We start from the raw sequence: 19,360 nt of genomic DNA, 5'->3' as shown, positions 1-19,360 counted from the left end.
CCTAAAATAGTACGATATACCAGTTCAGCTTTGTTAATCTAAACTAAAAGTGAATTGCACTCCATGCTTTGCGGAATTAGCTGGCTAAAAAAAGATTGGTATTTAGCAGGTTGGGGTTGAATTCCATACGGCACTAGTCTTAAACTGATTCTGGTGAGGCAGTGTGTCTGTAGGTTTTCTGTAGATACACTGTTCCTCTAGGCCTGGAATGTAGTACAGGAAGCAGTGTCTGTCTGATTCGTGATACACATACTATGCCACTATGTATCTTTATGCTGTTATTTCACATAAATAGCTAATACCATCTGTTTTATTTCAGATTTTTATTAGGAGTAGAGTACTATACAGTTTCATACAAACAAGCAACAATAAAAATCCAAGTTGCTTAGATTTTTGTTTTCACACAACAACATCTAGGTTTGCATTGCAACAGGTTAAATTCTTTAATTACAAATGTGACTTTAAAATTGAAACATTAACCTTTATATGAAAGATTTGTCTCACTGGCATGGTCCCTCAGATATTTACAAAAGCTTCATTTATAAATAATTTTGCTTACACTGTAAAGACAGAAAAATGTAAACATTTTATTTGGCAGATTGTTTCTTCTTTTTCCAAACAGGTTAATAAATAGATGAAAAAGTACATTTGATTTATTTTTCCCTCTACCATGACAGATGTGCACAGGTATTTACAGCTCATTGTTGGAAAGAGTGAGTTAACAGTGGGCTTTTCTTTTTTTTAAAGAAAGCGCCAGATGGTGACAACAAAAAAAAAACATAAGATGGACATTTCTAGCAAGGCATTCATCTGGAAGTATCATTAGCGGGTTTTATCATGCACATGTCGTCCAACAACAGGGTCCATCCCCATCCAGTGCAGTTGAGAATCTTGACTGCATCTTAAACACAAGCTAGATCTGCTCCTGTTAATCGCTTAGGTCAATCACAAGGTGTTCGTAAATCTGAGTTTTTCCTTTAAAACTGGAGGCAAGCAAGAACTCACGTTTGTCAATGGAAACCAGGGAGAATGCCCTTGGAGCCTGGATGTTCAGCTCTTGAAAGCTAACGAACTGCCCTTTCTTCATATCCCAGCGATAGACTTGAGTAAAGGAGTAGTCACTTCCGAGGATTGCATACTGCCAGGTGTTGACCGCGAAAGGCTGGAACACCATTGAGCCCCGGGATGGCATTGTCTGTATCTCTGAAAACATCGAGCCATCCCACTTCATCACTTTAGAATCCCCGATGAACCTGGTCAAGCAAATGTACAGATCGTTATTCACTTTGAAGTGCTTCACTGCGTAGACATCTTCCATTTCGGGGATGTCTGTGCGTCTTTCGAACGCTTTCTGGGCTTTGTTCCACTGGTAAATGACAGGCCTCTGAGAGCTGCTCGAGAGAATCAGGTGCGGCTTGCTAGCTATTTCCAGGTACTCCACATCTGTGTCCCTGTACCAGGGGTGAAGGGACTGGTGAGAGTAAAAACCGTTGCCGTTCCATTTGTACACTGTTGTGGACCCTGCTTTAGAGCTGTCAGCAATGACAAAGTAGGATTCGTCTTCGATTCGAAAGGTTTCAACATCGTTGGGCTTCCTGATTTTCAGAATGTCGATGTCCTGGATTTTGATGAACTTGCTGGCAGAATTGTCCCGTTTGTAGATGTGAGAGCCGCCAAAGAGCTGGGCGACTATAATGAACAGCTGACCATCAATAACCAGTGGCTTGCAGACAACAGTGGAAGTGCCTGTAACAGGAAATGAAACATGCAGTTATTCTTTTGAAACACAACTGAGTACTTGCATTTCTACAAGTAACACAATTAAAACGCTAACACTTCTGTAAGACCAAAAGTAAGTAAGCCTTCTCCACCACTCCACTTCAGCAGGGCCCTAGGGTCTGCAGGTTTTCCTTCTAGCTTTTGTCGTGGAATTTTATCGAAGAAGAGCCAGGAGAGGTATTCTCACTAACTCAGTAAGGTCTTTATTCATATTGCAATATGGGAAAAAGCCATCACCTGTCTGTGCAGAGAAGTGTAAGATGATTCAAAAGCAAGCAGGGAGATGTTTTACATCTTTTTTTAAGCTGATGCAACACTTCAAGGACAGTGTCATTGAGTGTCAAACAGTGTCAAAGCAGTCATTTTCCATACTTACAGGTTTTTGCTTTAAGCAAAGAAGAGCAGTTATTCAAATAGTTTCTCATACTCCCTTCTTCAAGCAGCAGAGATAAACATTATTAAAACATCCCGTGCCCTTGACGAGTTGGATGCTATCACACTTTGTTCTACGTATCCAGCTGCTTCTGCGGCACAGCTCTGTCCGTAAACAACATTTTTAGGATAAAACACTTTTTCTCAGTAACTTTCCATTACACTTTGCTCTGGAATTACTTAATTAATTAGTCATTATTTTAATTTTGTCAGGTGCTCTACTTTCCTCCCATAGTACAAAGACATACTGTACATGTTGGTTAACTGGCTTCTGAGAAAACCGCACCCCTGTACGAGAGTGTGTGTGTGTGTGTGTGTGTGTGTGTGTGTGTGTGTGTGTGTGTGTGTGTGTTCCCTGTGATGAAATGGCGTCCCATCCAGGCTGCATCCCGCTTTGTGCCCACTGCTTGCTGGATAGGCTCCGGCCCCCCCGCGACCTTGAATTGGACGAAGCAGCTAGGAAATGGATGGATTGACGAATCAGCTTAATTGGTTCAATTTAACACTCGCAAAGGTTTTCAGCTTTTGATGTTTTAATGACACACATACTGTAGAAGTTTCTGGATCTTGGCCATTGGGTGTCAGAGGTGTGCAATCAATGGATCACCGATTCTTGCCTCCGCTCCTAGAGGAACACTCCTGGTCTCTTGGGTTTTGCTCCAGCCAAGTTCTTTTTCACAGGCTAATTGATCAATCCATTTTTTTAACTGGGGCATGCTTGTAATACTGCTTCCTGCTCTTACAAATGGGATTTGTATTAAGTGTACGCCCTGTACCAATGTCTGCGTTTCAGATTTGCCTTCATTGATGTGTGATGCCCAAATGTATCTGATTGGGTCTCTGCAGAAGCAAACCTGCTGACTCACTGTGGGCGTGTCTGATACAGAGCCATTCCCACCTGTGTCTCTTTATCATCAATTGATCAGCTAGCAAGAGCTCTTTAGTCAGAAATAACATGCTGCAAGCTGAGGAGAAGCTGTGTGCAGCTGTGAGAAGGTCTGCGAACTGGAATATGTAGGAGACAGTATGCTTGAAGGGGGGTATCTTTGACACTCAGGACACATTTTAGAAATAAGTTACTTAAACAAGCAAGCGGCTCAATTAAAACATCAATTAGCACTGGCAACTTAGAGATCAGCAGGAATGAAAACCACCAGATACAGTGTTCCTCCGGGACCAGGGCTGGGAACCACTAGTCTAGGTTTGGGTTACCTTATTTAAACATTCAAAAAAAGACAAGTGTTTGTACCAGTATCTATAAAATTGCAATGTATTAACGATATATGAAGTATATATAAAGTGTTATATAATATAAATACATTTTGTTTGCCACAGAGATGCAAGTATCAGGTCTGCTTTCCAAGCACTCAACTCCCCATTCTTCTCTATCGATAATTTCTGTCTACTCTTCTGCAACCAATTTGCACTTTTGTTTTGTGTTAAGAAAGAGCAAAATAAAATATCACAAAAAGACATTTCAGATAAACCCTACAGCAAACAGCAGAACACTCATATCTGTTCAGATTGAAAACTGAACAGGGCAGCAAACTAGACACACCCACGACACGCAGTCTATCAGCACACAACCTCTCTTGTGCCTGATCAACACTCTACTACTCCCAAAAACATTTTGCATCAGAAACCTCCGGGGAAAAAGAATAAGGGAAACGAAATCCCAAATGTTTTAAGATACTTGTAAACCTTTTTGGACAGAGATTTAAGGACCAAATAGGAGGACATGTCTGGGCAAATATGGATGTATGGTAACCCTAGTCTAATTCTTTAGGGTTTTGGAATTAAGGGTTCCAGTCCTGGTTTATCTTCAGGATTTCAGTCCTGCTGGGCTCTTAATAACCCTAATCAGCTCAGATATGGCCTAACTGACCAATTTAACAGCTTTTGACAGCTTAACATAGAATTGCAGATCCACTGGCCTTCCAGGAAGTGGATTGGAGCACACTAGTATGAATAATTTTGTAAGTACTTTTTTAAAAGGTGATATTTGGAGAAAAACACAATAGCTACCTAGATTAATCTAGTAATAATATAACATCCAAGACACACGACCAACTTGACTTGTTACATTGTTGTTATTAATTATACTTAACTTAATTCTATTTGTGTATTACAGTAAAGTCCAGTCCCAGTTCTGGTGACCAGACTGATCTCTAATTTCTGATGCATAATTGAACCCTTGATATATGTATCATTTGATTAAAATTGTACCATGTTCAAGTTAATTAAGATTTTTTCTAGGTAAATTAAAACCTGACTGTTCCAGAACTGAAGATAATTAGAAAGGTTTAATTAATAAGTCATCAAATAAATCTGTGGTTCAATTAAATCGAGAGCTCAGATGGAACACTAGCTAGCAGACGCTGGTTTCAGGAGGACCTGGTATGGGAATCCCTGGTGTACATTCACAGTAATCTGTCAATGGCACCATCTAGTGATAAATTATTGGCACTGCATATGGTCCTCTTTATTCCTTCCGCCCTCTAGTTTGGTTTGAGTTAATATGACAAAATCACTAATTATAACTTACTGTTGATGTTGTCATAATTCCGGAAGACCATTTCAACATGGTCCCATTCCAGAAAACTGCATTTTCCAATAAAGGGCTGGGCAAATACAACATATTCATCATTCATATAGGAGAATGAATCTACCGAAATAGACTCAAACTTCAGGGTTTGGTAGGCGGCAAATTCTGTAAAATAGAAAACAAAAATTGTAACTATAACAACCATGCTTTTGTATTTTGTATTTTCATGATAAAAAAATGTTTAAAAAGTTAAACTACAGTATGATTTCAAGATGTATGCATTGTTAACAGGTGATATTTGGAACTGTAATTCATTGTTGAAAGTTCAATTAATTCCAGGAATACCACTGATATAATACTTAAGGTAAGTGTCTTTAAACCTTCCAATATATGTTTCAAATCTATTATTCCACATATTATAGTTACTGTATATATACGTTTTCATGTTGGGTTTGACCTAGCCATGTAACTATAAAATCAGTGACTTGACCACTGCTGGCCTTACTTAGCTTTAGTTTTATTTCCAGAAATACAGTCTGAATTCTGCATTAAGTATCAAATGCCTCTGTCCATTCTCGGGGTTCCTTTACGTGACCTTCGGTGCCAGACTAAGTATTAGATTATAAAAATGAAGGGCTGGAGCAAAAAAATGAATAAAAAGGAAGTGTAGTTCATAAAACCATCCAGAAGCAGTAATATATAGAGTTTTTTTATTTTAGAAAATAAAACAATTCTGCCTCTCTGGAGAGATACTAGTGTTTGTGTTTTGTAGCTGTTATAGTGCAGATGCTTGTTATTCTGATCACCTGTCGTTATGCAGTCAAATGACTGTGCCGAGAGCTCATGGAGTTTCTTCCCTTGATAAGCTGGTGGGCTGCTGCAGAAGATCTGGTCCACAGTTGCATTGGTGTTGTACATCCATTCTACAAGCCACTTCAATTTGCAGTCACAGTTAAAGATATTACCTCGGAGATCCCTACACAGTCAAAAGATAAAAGATGAATGGCACAATGGCATAGTTTCACCCTACCGCACACACAATAAGAGGTCTGTTTGACCTACTTGGTGTATGTTTGATATACTACTGATGTCTGATAAGGAGGCTACATTTCTAAATACATCTCTATTGGCTAAGCATGCTAGCAATACAGGGTATACAATAGTATCGTTGTCTGTTTCCTCAAGATTGCAGCCAATGCTTTTCACAGTTACCATAAAACAGGAAAATTTATTGTATTTAGCACACATGCTCCGCTTCAGTTTTGCCAGGAATGTTTTGTACAAAAACCTTAATTGTAAAATTTTTGAAAGAGGATGAACACCGTTAGTGTGAAAAATCTGGAACTTTAAATTCTAGGGCACCTCAGTCTTAAAATTAATTGTTTCACACCATTGTCTAAGCTAGAAACAAAAAGCAGCAAACAATAAATAACATCAGTGGGGAAAAAACAGTAAATGAATACCTACACTTTTGTGAGCGCCTCCATCCCCTTAAAAACATCTTTCGGTAGTGTTTCCAGATTATTATAAGCCAGGCTCCTGCAAACAGTTAAAAACTTTGTTTTAGAATGCATAAAACAATTAGCAGACATTTACTCCAATTAAAACAAACACTTTCTTCTCTGCAAGAAAGCATTTGTAGTTTACAATTAATAATAAAATTCTATATAAATATAAATAATAGTACTACTAAGTATGTAGTGATAAGCACTATTACTGTAAACTTGTTTTCCCTTAATTTGTGTTTACTCAAAGATACCCGTGCAAACATACCCTATTTTTTAATTTTACATATTTCAATATCTGAATTCCAGAACATCACCTGGTGAGCTGTTGCCAGGAATGGCTTCACTGAAATGCAGCAAAGGGACAGTTTAAGGTTACAGAGTTACGGCTTATTTTTAGATTTCCTTCTTTAGTCACAGCATTCTTGGTTATATAAATAAAATGGCATCAAATTACTGTTTCTAATTAGTCCATGTTTGTTGTTTGGTAACCTCAACAGCTGGCAAAAGATGTCGTAACATTATTTGTAAAGTACGCAGCCTTGGAATGTTGATTGAATAAGAACAGCATAGTAAAGAACAGAACATTCAATATTCTGTCAACGCCTAAATGAACAGAGAATTGCTGCAAGAAATGAAAAAAAAAGATGTCCATATGTAATCAGTCTGAAGCAATTCTATGCCACATCTCTTTAATGAGAACCTGTGCATACTGTACATTGCTCAATCTAAGACTTTCTCCATTAATCATCTCCTTTAAGAATCAACGATGAGTTTCTCCCCAGAGCACATTTTCTAATACGTCAGGATGCTCTCTGCTTCATAGTCCATCTGACTCTTTCACAGTTCAGAAGAACAGCTTCATGTTATTTTAACTTTGTGCCATTGCTATTACCAAAAATACAAATGGTAAAAAAATCTTCTACTACGAAGAACCACTACCTTAACATTATTTGAATTATTGATTTTTTTAAATGAATGTGGAAAGTCAGTGTTTAATAAGGGTAAATTCCTTTTTAAGCATTGAATAAAACAATGCAGCATTTTGAAGTGCCTCCTAGACTGAAATTCAATTTCTCAATTCAAATGCCAACATGTCCTTAAATATCACATATAAAAATAGCTCACCTATTTGTGTGTACCAAACTATTATTTGTGAACTGTATGTATCAGGGTAGGGTACTGCCCCTGGAAAACGTACCGTATGTACTTGCATGTACTCCGATACATACCGTGGTATACCGCGAACTATTTTGCATGTTTATATACTGTATGGAGACTCTCTCGTATATAATTGATTTCATGATTTGTAAAGCATATTCAGTTGTACACAATATAAAGTAAAAAAAAAATGTTGTTTTGTTGTTTTATTGGAACCAAAGAACTAGAGATAACACTGAACAGTGTAACAAAGCAATTTAACAACATGCAGATCTTTGTCAATCATTAAATTATGAAATCTTTTATTAAATCTTTTTTCACAGCGTAGTGGAGGTTAATTTTGCTTAGCAAGATAATGTAAAATTTAAAATATGATAGGTGCTTGTAAGTTGTAACATTTTTTCTTTACAATGAATAAAGCTGACATTCACAACCTTATGAAACATGTTTAGCATGTTTGATTGCCCTTGTCTATTTCATCTAAAACTTCAAATAATCCTCAATACTTGCTTAAAACACTGCTGAGACAAGACATTCTACTGTATATTCACTTAACAGCAAGAGACAATCTTACCCGCAAAAAAAGAAAAAAAATCCAAGCATGTCTAATGCCCAATGCCATTCTCCTTTTTTGACAGTGTAAAATGATTAAAAAACAATTTCCAGCGTCAAAATAGTAAGTAATGAATGTGTAGAAATAAAGGAATATTTTCCCTTGAACCTAGGATTAAGACCTGTGAATGACAGAATTTTCAACCTGTATTTAACTAACTGGAAACCATAAATCTGTAACTCAGGTGATGAAATAGTCATCTACAATTACACACCACACGATGAGGCCCCATCCACCCACTTTCTAACCGCTCGCTCCCAGTGAGGGTCGCAGTGGTAACAGGGCAGACCAGACAACCCGTTTCCAGGCTCCAGCTCCCCCTTGGGATTTCCAGGGATTCCCAGGTCATATACAGTAGGAGATATAATCCCTCTGGTGTATCCTGGCTGTGCCTGGTGAACCTCCAACCTCACTACATGCCTGAACTATCTCAGCTGGCACTTCCCAATCCAGAGGAGCAGCCACTTGACTCCAGGATCCACCCACACTGCTGAGCTCCTCAACCTGTCGCAGAGAGTCACCACCGGCACCCCCACAGAGAAACCTCATTTCTGCCGCTTGCACCCACTATATCTCATTTCTGTTGGTCACTACCCGAAACGTATGGTCATAGGTGAGGACAGGGACTGGATTCAACCGGAAAAATACGTAGACTCATCTGAAGGATCATCTCTCGCTTCACCACCCCGGTTTGGTACAGCAGTTTCATTACTGAAACTCTAAAACCCATTTTAAGTACGTGTATGAAATTTGAGTACATTTTATTAAGTGTCACACTACATTACAGTCTTTATGCAGCCATCCAATAAGCACGCAGCTTGCAATTCTTTTACGTTTTACACCATTTACTAGTACATCAACCTACTAATTTTAAAACTCTGCAATCAAAGACAACTCCACACCACCTGAAAATAATGAGCAGACCTGTGTTGCTTGTGGTGCTGTTCTTTATGCTTTTTTTTCCTAGGATGAGAAACCCTGTGGTTTGGAAGTGAATCATATTTACTTTAACTGTTCATATATTCCTTGCACATTGGCAGGCTCAGTCAGCCATTGCAGCCTAAGTGAGTATTGAGTGTTGGTGTTAAAAACCTCAGAGACCGTCATTAGTGGCACACTGTCAAGCGCTGCTCCTGCCTGGAGAAAGAAGGACACCCACAAATACATCTGTTACACTGAGGAAAAATAATTTCATTTCTACTGTTTGTGTTTTCATTTCCATTTATGGTACAAAACACCACTTGGATGAAGATGTTCTTTGTAGTATGAAGCTTCTTCATCACTCTATCAATGACCATGACAGGAGCACCAAGCCAATGAGAGTATTTTCACACCTATCTCCCTAGCTTGGGCCGTATAGAGGCAGACCCCAGAACTGGGCTATGTTGTCTTGAACTCAGTGAGTCACCCATTCCCCCGATTATGGAATGCATCTAAATTTATATCAGTATCTAATTATAACTTGCTCTTCCTTTTCTAAAATATTCATTCTGCTTTTGGGAATATGACACTGAGATTCAAAGGACTTATTAAACAGCCTAAAAACACACCGATTAAGACTCTTGTACTCCCCAAGCCTGTGTGCTAAGCATAATGAACACCTCAAGTGAACTCTTCATCCACACACGTATTCAAAGAAACATTACCAACTCAACTGAACATCTCACCACTCATACATGAGCATCCTAAGAATGATGAACACCCCAAGTAGAAAGGCAAATGCAGAAACTCACAAGTGTATTAGGGATTTCAGTCCTCTGAAAGCATTTGGGGAAATAGACTTGATTTTGTTGTTTTCAATAAACCTGCAAGAAGAAGTTAAACTCTTTTTAGAAGATGTTTCAAACAATAGTGGTAAAAAATTTAAGAATATTTTTTAAATGTAGAAATGAATCCATCTTACAGGTATTCCAGATGGGGAAGACCCAGGAAAGCATCTTCATTTATAGAATCAAAGGAGTTGGCTGTGAACAGGCTGGTAGGAGAAAAGTAACTGTTTGCCACATAAACTCAAAAATAAAAAAAGACTTAAAGGAGAAGTATTATAAATTCTTAAATATAAATTGAGCTTTGTATGAAAAATGTGAGTAAACCAATAAACACTAGAAATTAAGGTCTCTAGTTATCTCAAATAAAAATGGACAACTCAGTCTCAGTGACTCAGTTTTCTTACAACCAGGAGCTTAGTTTTGCATAACTGAACCATCTACACGCTTTTCACATATTATATTATTAATGTTATTTACAGAGACTTTTAATACCCACTGGTCTGTCACCTTCTGCCCATGTTCTACTACATCAAGAGCTACCTTTCTTCACACAAGAAAATATTTTATTTTCAATGTATAATGTAAGTTTAGTAAGCCTGGTTTGTCTGTGAGTATGTGGTGGAGGTGTGCAGACCTCAGTTCCATTGCTAAACAAATGGAAAATCACTCTTACAGTATGTGCATTTCAAAAAATAAAAATACATTTTTAAGCATTGTAATCCATGTCATCCCAAGCTGTAAACTCAACAAGTGAAAGCGACACTTTATTAAACATTAATGGGGAAAAGACTAAAAATTAACTCTAATTTATATTACAAAGAAGTAAATACTAAGTCTGAAAACTGACTTGATTTTTTTAAGCAGCATACAGCCAAATCCCCAATGGGTGTGATGTGGGGAGCTTACCAAGGCTTTTTACTGTGATTCTGGTGGGATGGTGCTAATTTCACAGCCTTTACATGATTTTAAAAAATGAGTTTGGCTGAACAAGTCATGAGCTAACACTGTTAAAATGATGAGCCAAGATAGAAGACCTGCTAAGGGATTCATGTGACTGATTTGGCATGATCTCTAGTTCTCTCACTGTTGATGCAACTCTGAAGAAACCTACTGTAGCTAGTTCCTGAGCATGTACTAATTAAAAATGAATTACACATGACACCTTCATTTGTACACAAAACCTTGACATTGCATAACTCATTAAAGTTACCCTCTTCCACAATTGTGCACAGGGTTATTGCATAGGAGGCATGAAAAACACCCCTTCAGCTTTAGAAATTCAACTGTTAATAAGATTATATTGGGACAAAATACCACAACTTAATACTCAGGGTTGCCTGAATAGATTTTAGTATTTAATATGCTCAATTATGTCTGTACATACTGTCTTTGGGCTGGTTGCAAAGACAAATGCCAATAAAATACACAATTATTTTGCTGTGTTCCAATCACATTTTTGCTGGTTATTTAAATTCTGAAAGATATTTAAAATTTGTGGATGCCCATACCGGAATATGGATTCTGGTGATAAAAGATTGTCATTTGCATTTTTGGGATATGATCGCTTTTTCATACTAAAATTGTCTTCTCCATTGTGAATTTCTATTGGTTTCCCCAATAACAGGCATTGCTTTACACACTTGCTTTTATTTAAAAAAAAACTAAAACATAAACCAATGGCTAAATAATCCTTAAAACAACAGTAATGTCTTCAGATGTGTCCAAATCAACCATGGGGTGTTAATCTGAAAAGCATTTAGCAGTATTGCTATTCAAATTAGATCAAGGAAAGAAATGACTGTTCAGATGTCCCTATTTATAATGCCAAAAGCCTCGTCTTAATAAATATTACAATTTACACATGTCCAGACTTCATAGGTATTTACTAAAGATAAATGGGAAGATAAATATTTGGCTAAAACGTTTTGCTATTGCGTGAGATTATTTCGTGGTTGCTAATGTCGGCCAATATGTGGCATAGATTCAGTACCTCCTCACTCCTCTCAACTGGCTACAGTGCTGTTTGCCGGGTCTGCTAACGAATAGAGGAAACCCAGCGTCTGTCAGTAGGATTTATAGACCGGTCCATCCTTCGTGAAATCAATTACATAACATAATGACCCATAATCTGTTAAAATTTAGAACTATTATTTTGCATTTAACCTAATGCAGCAATGATAACGTGACCTCTTCTCAGCTACTGCAATGCACATCTCTCACACCTACAGAAACCCCCTTTCAAATTTTTGATAAAGCTTAGAGCCAACATTATGTACTGTACCCAAGCACATAAAACGCTGGAAAACATTCCGTAGTATCAGAGATTCCGCATCAGTCAGCACAAACCTTTGTCTATTAAAAAAAAAACATGGCGATCATCACTTTAAAACAGAATGGCAGTATGCAGCCCCAAATAATTGTGAGAAAAGCGCTACATTTCAAGGTAGTAAAGGAAAACGTTAATAAAATCTCACAGAAGCTGCAGTGCTGGTGTGTGGACGAAGCTTCCTTCTGGGATTTCGTTGAATCCTGATTTCACAAATGATCTTTAAAACAAGAAAGCACCATTTACTCTTAGAAAAAAATAATATTGTAGAACACTGTTGAATAACAGTGTTGAATGTGCAACCATTTATAATTAAATCGCACCATGCAGTACGGCGCATTGAATTATAACATTCATTGTCAAATGGCAATTATTCTTCACATTTTAGTAGTTCGCGTTTAAACATTTAAGATTTGCAAAAATTGGATGATGTAAAAAGAGGTTAACTTGTATTGCTTTATAAAGCATGTAGCATTCCTGTCTGTTTCACACAAACATTTCATGCGAACTGAACATTTTATAATGCCACTTACAATGAAACGACATCGGGAGGGAAGCTGCGAGGAACCGATCTTATGTTTTCACACAGGGCATTATCTTTGGTGCATGTACACGAAGAGGGGCATCTGGGTTTAGTTTTCTTACTCTCTACTAGAAGAAGCACAGACGCAAGCCACAGCAGGAACGTGTATCTTCTGAAGGTTTTGTTGGCATATCCCATCCTTTTGATCCACTCTGGTTACAACCAGCGCGTAGAATATCCCTGAACATGAACCAGGTTCTCTGTTGAAGATACGCGTTATTTATTGCTCGGAGGCCAGCGTAGCCTTTTCTGCAGTTTTCGAGTCCGGTTCTGCTTCTGCCGCTGCTGTTGTAACTAAACCGCAACTGATCCCTAAACCCAACACTCAGGCGCTAATCCAAGCGATTCGTTCCGCGAGACGCAAGAGCCAAGACGAGCGACACAATTTCTGCAGACAAAAGTGTATCTGTAATTTATGTGACCAAAACTGGACCGGCACTTCGGAAAACACGAATTGGCACTACAGAGGAATTGTACTTCAGAGAGGCAGGTAACCGTAAAACAGAAACGAAAAAAACATATTTCTGTACACCCTTCAGATTGATTACTTCTTCGGTCTGTTGGCTGATACTATTCAACTTGACACATACAGAATCAACGGCGTCTTAAAATGATCTTCTGCACTGCTATTGGCTTATCGCTGTGAAAAAGAAAAAAACGGAACCCGTTTGTCATCCTTGGAGAATATGGTCCCCCTGTGTCATCGACGGATAATGTTCCTACCCATTAGCTTAGTTTATTAGGCATGGTAGGAAAACATATCATGATTCATGTGAGAAAAAATATCCAAGGCAATAGGTGTTTATTATTGAAAAGAAGCTGCGTCTCATCAAAAGCACACTCTTTTTTTGTCTGTATAAGCTTTCTGGGAAAATACTTATCATTATTTTATTCACAACATTATTCTATATAGCCACATAGCCTATGTGCACACTATATCACAGTTCTGGAGTTAATGTTAGTGAATCATTGAAATACTAATATAAATATTTTAATCGCGTAATATAATTTTATTAATGAGCTTCATTCAAGCAAAAAGCGCCAATTCAACAGTACTGACATAAACAGTCCGTGTAACTTTAAGGTGTATTCAATTCATGCTAGGCAGTCCGTCCAACTGTTATTATTATTAATCATAATCCTCATCTTCATGGGGTACCTAAAGGTGTTCATTATTGCACAATTCATCTCAAGTGCTTTGGCTCAAGAACAAAAATATTATAGATGTTTTCATCTTTTGAGCTTCACTTGAGTAAAAACAACAGAAAAATCAATCAAGACTTTGCTTAAAACTTTGAATGTTTTAATATATTAAAATATATTTCTGTAAACATATCAGTGCATATTATTAAACGTAGTCACATGATCAGAGCATTATTGTTGGAGTACAATTCTAATTCATTTTCAGAAGGGCACTGAATTAGAAGATCATATTTAAGATCATTCACATTTTAGAAATCGTCCTACTCTTACAAAAAGGAGCCTGACATTAAGCCTTGACAACAGCTGGTTCAAGTCAGCCAGAGTGAAAAGACCCTCCCCCCCCCACCCATCAGAAGACAAGTTCCAGAGCTCCAGAAACTTTCACCAGAAACTGAGGATTTAGGCTCTGGAAAAGTCAGGGTATACAGGCCCTTGAAAGTATTTATGAGATAGTTATGTCTTTATTTCTCATCTTTTTTACACAAAATGCATAATCACTTAAATCCTGCTTTCTTTGCCCAGAGACCAGTGGTCCCATTCCAGACTGCTTTGCACAAGCTGACACCAGTATTCATGAACTGTTGTCAGGTTTTTTTTCATGTACTACAACAGATTAAACAGATTTATCTTTTGCATAGTATTAGTTCTAATTAACTATTTTAAAGACAGTCTTACCTCTTTGCCTTTAGTGTTGAATGCATTCTGTTCCTGTAACCTACAACAAATTATGGGAGAAGAGGAGCTATCTCATCTTCTTTCATGTTACTTGTTCCACTTTGTTTTCCATTGTCCCCAAATCCGATGATCATCAGATCTATTATTGAATAAGGTTTATTATCCAATAATAACTCTATAGACTCTATAACTATATAGACGTGTGTGTGAAACCTACAGTAATTCCTACATATATTTCATAATTAGGTAATTGATTTAAAACATTATTTAAATAGATGAGAAATCATGGAAATTTTATCACTTTCATTGCATTTCTAATACACACCTCCATTACACCACTGACTTCATTTGGTTACGATGGGATTATGCAGTGATAAAAAATAAATTACTTTTTATACTTTAAGATGATAAGGTACTCTAATATTTGAAAGAGAATGAAACAGGCACACTTTGCTAGATTTCCTCATTAAGATGAACTGTAAATCCTTATTTTGTGCATCCTTCTCACTTTTTACAATGCCACAAGACTGAAACACTGTGCCCTGCACAAATCCATAACAATGCAGAAAACATCCAGTTATTTCTTCAAAGTGTAATTTTTGTTGGTTGCTAAGCACCCTCACTGTTTGCCAACTTTGAGATACTCAGAATGCAGGCGGCATTAAATGGCAAGCCTTTGTCATGTTCAATGGGGGTTCCAACACAACAAAGTCTGAATAACACTGAAGTTCTGTCCGACGCTAGAAGTCTGGAAGACGTTCATTTTTTTCTCCTTTTTTTTCTCGCTGGGGCCAATTCAGTTACTTAACAGAATAAGTGACTTGTTGTTCGGTTTTGGCAGCAAAGGATCTGTGCAGTGCCCCCTTTTGTCGGGGGCTTGTTTATGGCATGAAGAGACTGTGGGATAATTGGCCTCTTGTCTTGCCAGAATAATACAAATGGCTCAACTCACACACATCTCCTGCAAGCTGAAAACTTGTGGTGTAAAGAATTTTTTGGAGTATTTTATGAGAACATGACATCCTACTGCTGCCCACATCAGTGAAGTGTTTTCTAACTCTACACTTGGAAAATGTTTTGTGCATGTTAAAAAAAGTGTTGCAAAGTTTAAGCCTGTTTTTAGAAGTCTTTTATCCTTCTAAACTTTGTGATTTGGCATTTAACAATAATAGTAGTTTCTTAGTGAATAACGACATTGTTTTGCAAAAAACATAAGACATTCAGCATTATCCTACTCTTTTCACAAAATGTGTTTCCTTCTTTATGCAAAAACTAAATTCTATGGCAATCTTCTACTGAAGACCATTATGCAGTTTTAAACCAACAGTTAACAATTAATGCTTGTGGACCTGTATCCTTCAGCACAAAAATAGTCTTTTAGTTTGAACGATGTGCAAATGAACAAATGATGTCAGTGATGAGGACCACCCAACAACAAATCAGCAACACTCAACTAATAAATAGACTGCAATTGGAATAGGTGCTACACTGCTTCATACTGGGCTCATGTATAGTTTTTCAAGTTTTTGTGATCAGGCATTTGAAAATTTTGATCAATGTGAATTAAAGATTGCTTATTGACAAGTGTGGTTTCTTCTTACTTAGACTACATCTGCAGAAAGTGCAGTTAAAATGGTTCTAAAAGTAGAAGAAACAAGTCGAGACTTTGAGAAAATTGTTGATACTAATGTCATACATACAGATTGTAATTCCAATTATGTCTAAGAATTTTCCATAGCAGTGTGTGCTCATTATCCCAACAGAGAAGTGGACAATAAGCTAATTCTTCAGTTATTTATATACAACATTTTTATATATATACTGTATTTCAACAGAAGTTCAGCAATTCTGATTTACAGTGATTCTGTAATCTGTGGTTGCAGAGGAAGGCATACACTGATACTGATTTAGAACTTCCACAACAGTTTAAGTGTGGTTTTATAGAAGTCTTGTCTTTAAAGGGAGGTTTTAATGAATGTCTGTCTCTGCTTCCTAGAAAGAAAAGGTAAGGATCTGATGCACCAAAATCGAAAACATTTGTTCAGTCTTAAATGTCTTTCCTTTTGTAAATGAGACGTTTAATCAGAAAAGCAAACAATGACTGATTGGTATACTAATTTCTAAAATAACAAACAAAAAGCAACAATTGATTTTACTATTCTTCAGTTTAACTGTTTAAGGCTGATGCTAGACAAGAGCAGATTTAGTTCAAAAGCAGACAACAATATTTTATAATTCCAATTTTTGATTAAGTACTTATGAAAGTTCATAAGTTATCAAAAGAAGCACACCCTTTATACTCCACTTGAAATTGTTACTTGAAAAATAAATGATTATATCAGAACTCCATTAATTCCATGTAATTAACACTAGAGACATGGCACAGTACTGTTGAAAACGCACTATACCCTATATACAGTAGGGAGACCAGAGCCTGGGGAGACTGCAGGAATGTGGGAGGACTGGACTCACAAACACCACCTGCAGAACCGCCAGTGGAGGAGGATGTGTAGTTCCCCTCGTCCTCAGGGGCAGCTATAATGGAACAGACAAGGGGGTATGAGTCTGTTACTGTAACTAAGCATGTTCTAGTTTCTTTCTTCGGATGGAAGTATACTGTACGTAGACCAATGAGCAGACCCACACTGGAATTTAGCCAAGACTACAGGGCTAATACCTCTAGGACCTGCGTTTAACGTTTCATCCCAACATTGGAATAATCATCTTGGTATTTCCAAGACCTCACAGCATTTAAAAGGGCTCCAATAAACTGTAATATTAGAAAAAACAACAGAAAATAATTATTTATGGTTTTTAAAGATTTTGTAACTACGTATTCGGGTTGTATTTTAAAATATCGAACCCAGTGATTTATAAATCCAAATCAAATCAATTAATCCTACATGATGTGTGTGTTTGTAATCTCATATTAATCTTTAATAAACCAACTAAAAACCTCGCTCAAAAAGTTGACATTCCCGATCTTCTAAGATCGTGGAGATGCTGCCTTTACAGCTACAACCAAAGTCTGGGGTTCCGTGTTTTCTCACGTAGGCAATAATGTACAGTATGTATTCGGTTATTCGGAATAAAACCACTTCTATTATCCTTCAACAACATTTCCCTATACCTACGATTTAACACTGTTCGTCCACAAGAACAACGTTCTCGTCACGCCTTCCTACTCTGTGTAGTCTGTCGCATTGTTAACGTCACTCAAGTGCGCCTGGATTAGGAAGAAGACCACTATGGATGATAAAGCGTTGGATCTTGTGAAGGTATAAAGATTTAGGTGCTTATTAATGTGCAGTTTTATTCTTTTGAGTGTTAAAGGCTTGCTCTTTTGGATTCAAAATTTATATTCGATGGGAATCTTTGTTAACAATATGTTACAGTGCTTTAGAACACATTGCTCCAGTTAGTGTAAGTGTAATTGAAAAACATGTTATTCTGATTGTTATTCTTAGAAAACACATTTAAAAATATATCGATCAAGGTTATAAATTACTGTAAAATAGGCTGTTGTTAGTTTGGACCGATTAAGGTTACCACCCGTTGTCATGCCTCAAATTATAACCATACACTTACATTTTAGGGTGTTGAGAAGTTATTTTTATTTTTACCAATAAAAACTGGTAGAAGTCTCTCAATCGATTGGATCTTGTGAACAACTGATAAGTACTGTATCAAGTTACGTCTTTGGGAAGTCAATCAATCAATCAATCAATCAATCAAAGTTGAATTATCAAATGCACAACAATACAGCATGCAGCAGTAGTTCCTGGCAATGAAATGTCTTTTCTACGACCTCATCGGGGGGGTGTAAAAATCACAAAATTAAGGTTACAAAAAATAAGGTTGCATAATAATAGATAATAATGTAATAGAAATTGAATAACATAAACAGACAAAACTCAATATAAATAGAGCTGCTATGTGTCCATGGTGTACGCAATAAATTATGTCCAAATAGTGCAGTATGCACAGAACACTGAAAACTGTGTGGCCATGTAGCCATTACAGGTGATTTGCTAAAGGAGCTGCAGGTTGGCAATTTAGCAGTCTTATTGCCTGGAGGTAGAAGCTGTTCCATAGTCTGTTGGACTTGGACCGAATGCTTCAGTACCGTTTACCAGATGGTAGGAGAGAAAACAGTTTGTGACTGGGATGACTGGGGTCCTTCAGAACGGACTTGGATTTTTAAAAATATCTAGCTGAGTAGATATCCTGGATGTTTGGTAGCTCACAGCTGCTAATGAGCTGCCCTGACTTCACCACCCTCTGCAGTTCTTTGCGATCCCGGGCGGAGCAGTTCCCATACCAGGCAGTGATGTAACCAGTCAGGATGTTCTCAATAGTGCACCTGTAGAAGTTGGCCTGGATACAGTATGTGATGGCATGCCCAACCTCTTTAGCATGTGGAGAAAGAATAGGCGCTACCGTGGTGTTTTGACCACGGTGTTGGTGTGGTGGGTCCAGGTTAAGTCCTCTGTGATGTTGACTCCCAGGAACTTAAAACTTCTGACCCTCTCCACTGCAGTCCCATTGATGTAGATAGGTGTGTGATCTCCTCCCTGGTGTTTCCTATAGTCCACAATCATCTCCTTAGTCTTACTGATGTTCAGAGAGAGGTTGTTCTCCTGGCTGCCAGGGTTTCAACGTCCACCCTGTACGCAGACTCTTCACCATCTGTGATCATGCCGATGACTGTTGTATCGTCCCCCAAGTCTGTGATAATATAGATTGATAAACTTATATATACCTTATAT

At 37.5% G+C, this 19,360-nt stretch overlaps 2 protein-coding genes across 2 annotated transcripts in view; one reads left to right on the top strand and one right to left on the bottom strand.

Moving 5' to 3' along the window:
- Positions 1-308: 308 nt before the first annotated feature.
- On the bottom strand, positions 309-13,412 carry lgi1b (leucine-rich, glioma inactivated 1b). Its single transcript, XM_006630291.3, has 8 exons — positions 12,664-13,412; positions 12,279-12,350; positions 9,939-10,010; positions 9,769-9,840; positions 6,224-6,295; positions 5,563-5,732; positions 4,757-4,921; positions 309-1,746 (listed from the first exon to the last, which is right to left on the bottom strand). Exons 1-8 carry the CDS (start codon positions 12,849-12,851, stop codon positions 929-931), a joined length of 1,629 nt encoding a protein of 542 aa, XP_006630354.1. The 5' UTR covers positions 12,852-13,412; the 3' UTR covers positions 309-928.
- Positions 13,413-17,794: 4,382 nt separating this feature from the next.
- fra10ac1 (FRA10A associated CGG repeat 1) overlaps positions 17,795-19,360 on the top strand; it is a 28,046-nt gene continuing 26,480 nt past the window's right edge. Inside the window, exon 1 of the mRNA XM_015346402.2 lies at positions 17,795-17,869. Within this exon, the coding sequence (XP_015201888.2) occupies positions 17,840-17,869 (30 nt within the window). The 5' untranslated portion in view covers positions 17,795-17,839. The remainder of the gene's footprint in view (positions 17,870-19,360) is intronic.

This window comes from Lepisosteus oculatus, chromosome 4 (genome assembly GCF_040954835.1).
Source record: "Lepisosteus oculatus isolate fLepOcu1 chromosome 4, fLepOcu1.hap2, whole genome shotgun sequence".
In the NCBI taxonomy this organism is placed as follows: Eukaryota; Metazoa; Chordata; class Actinopteri; order Semionotiformes; family Lepisosteidae; genus Lepisosteus; species Lepisosteus oculatus.
The sequence above is the reverse complement of the archived record's forward strand: the minus strand, read 5'-3'. Positions and strand labels throughout refer to the sequence as shown.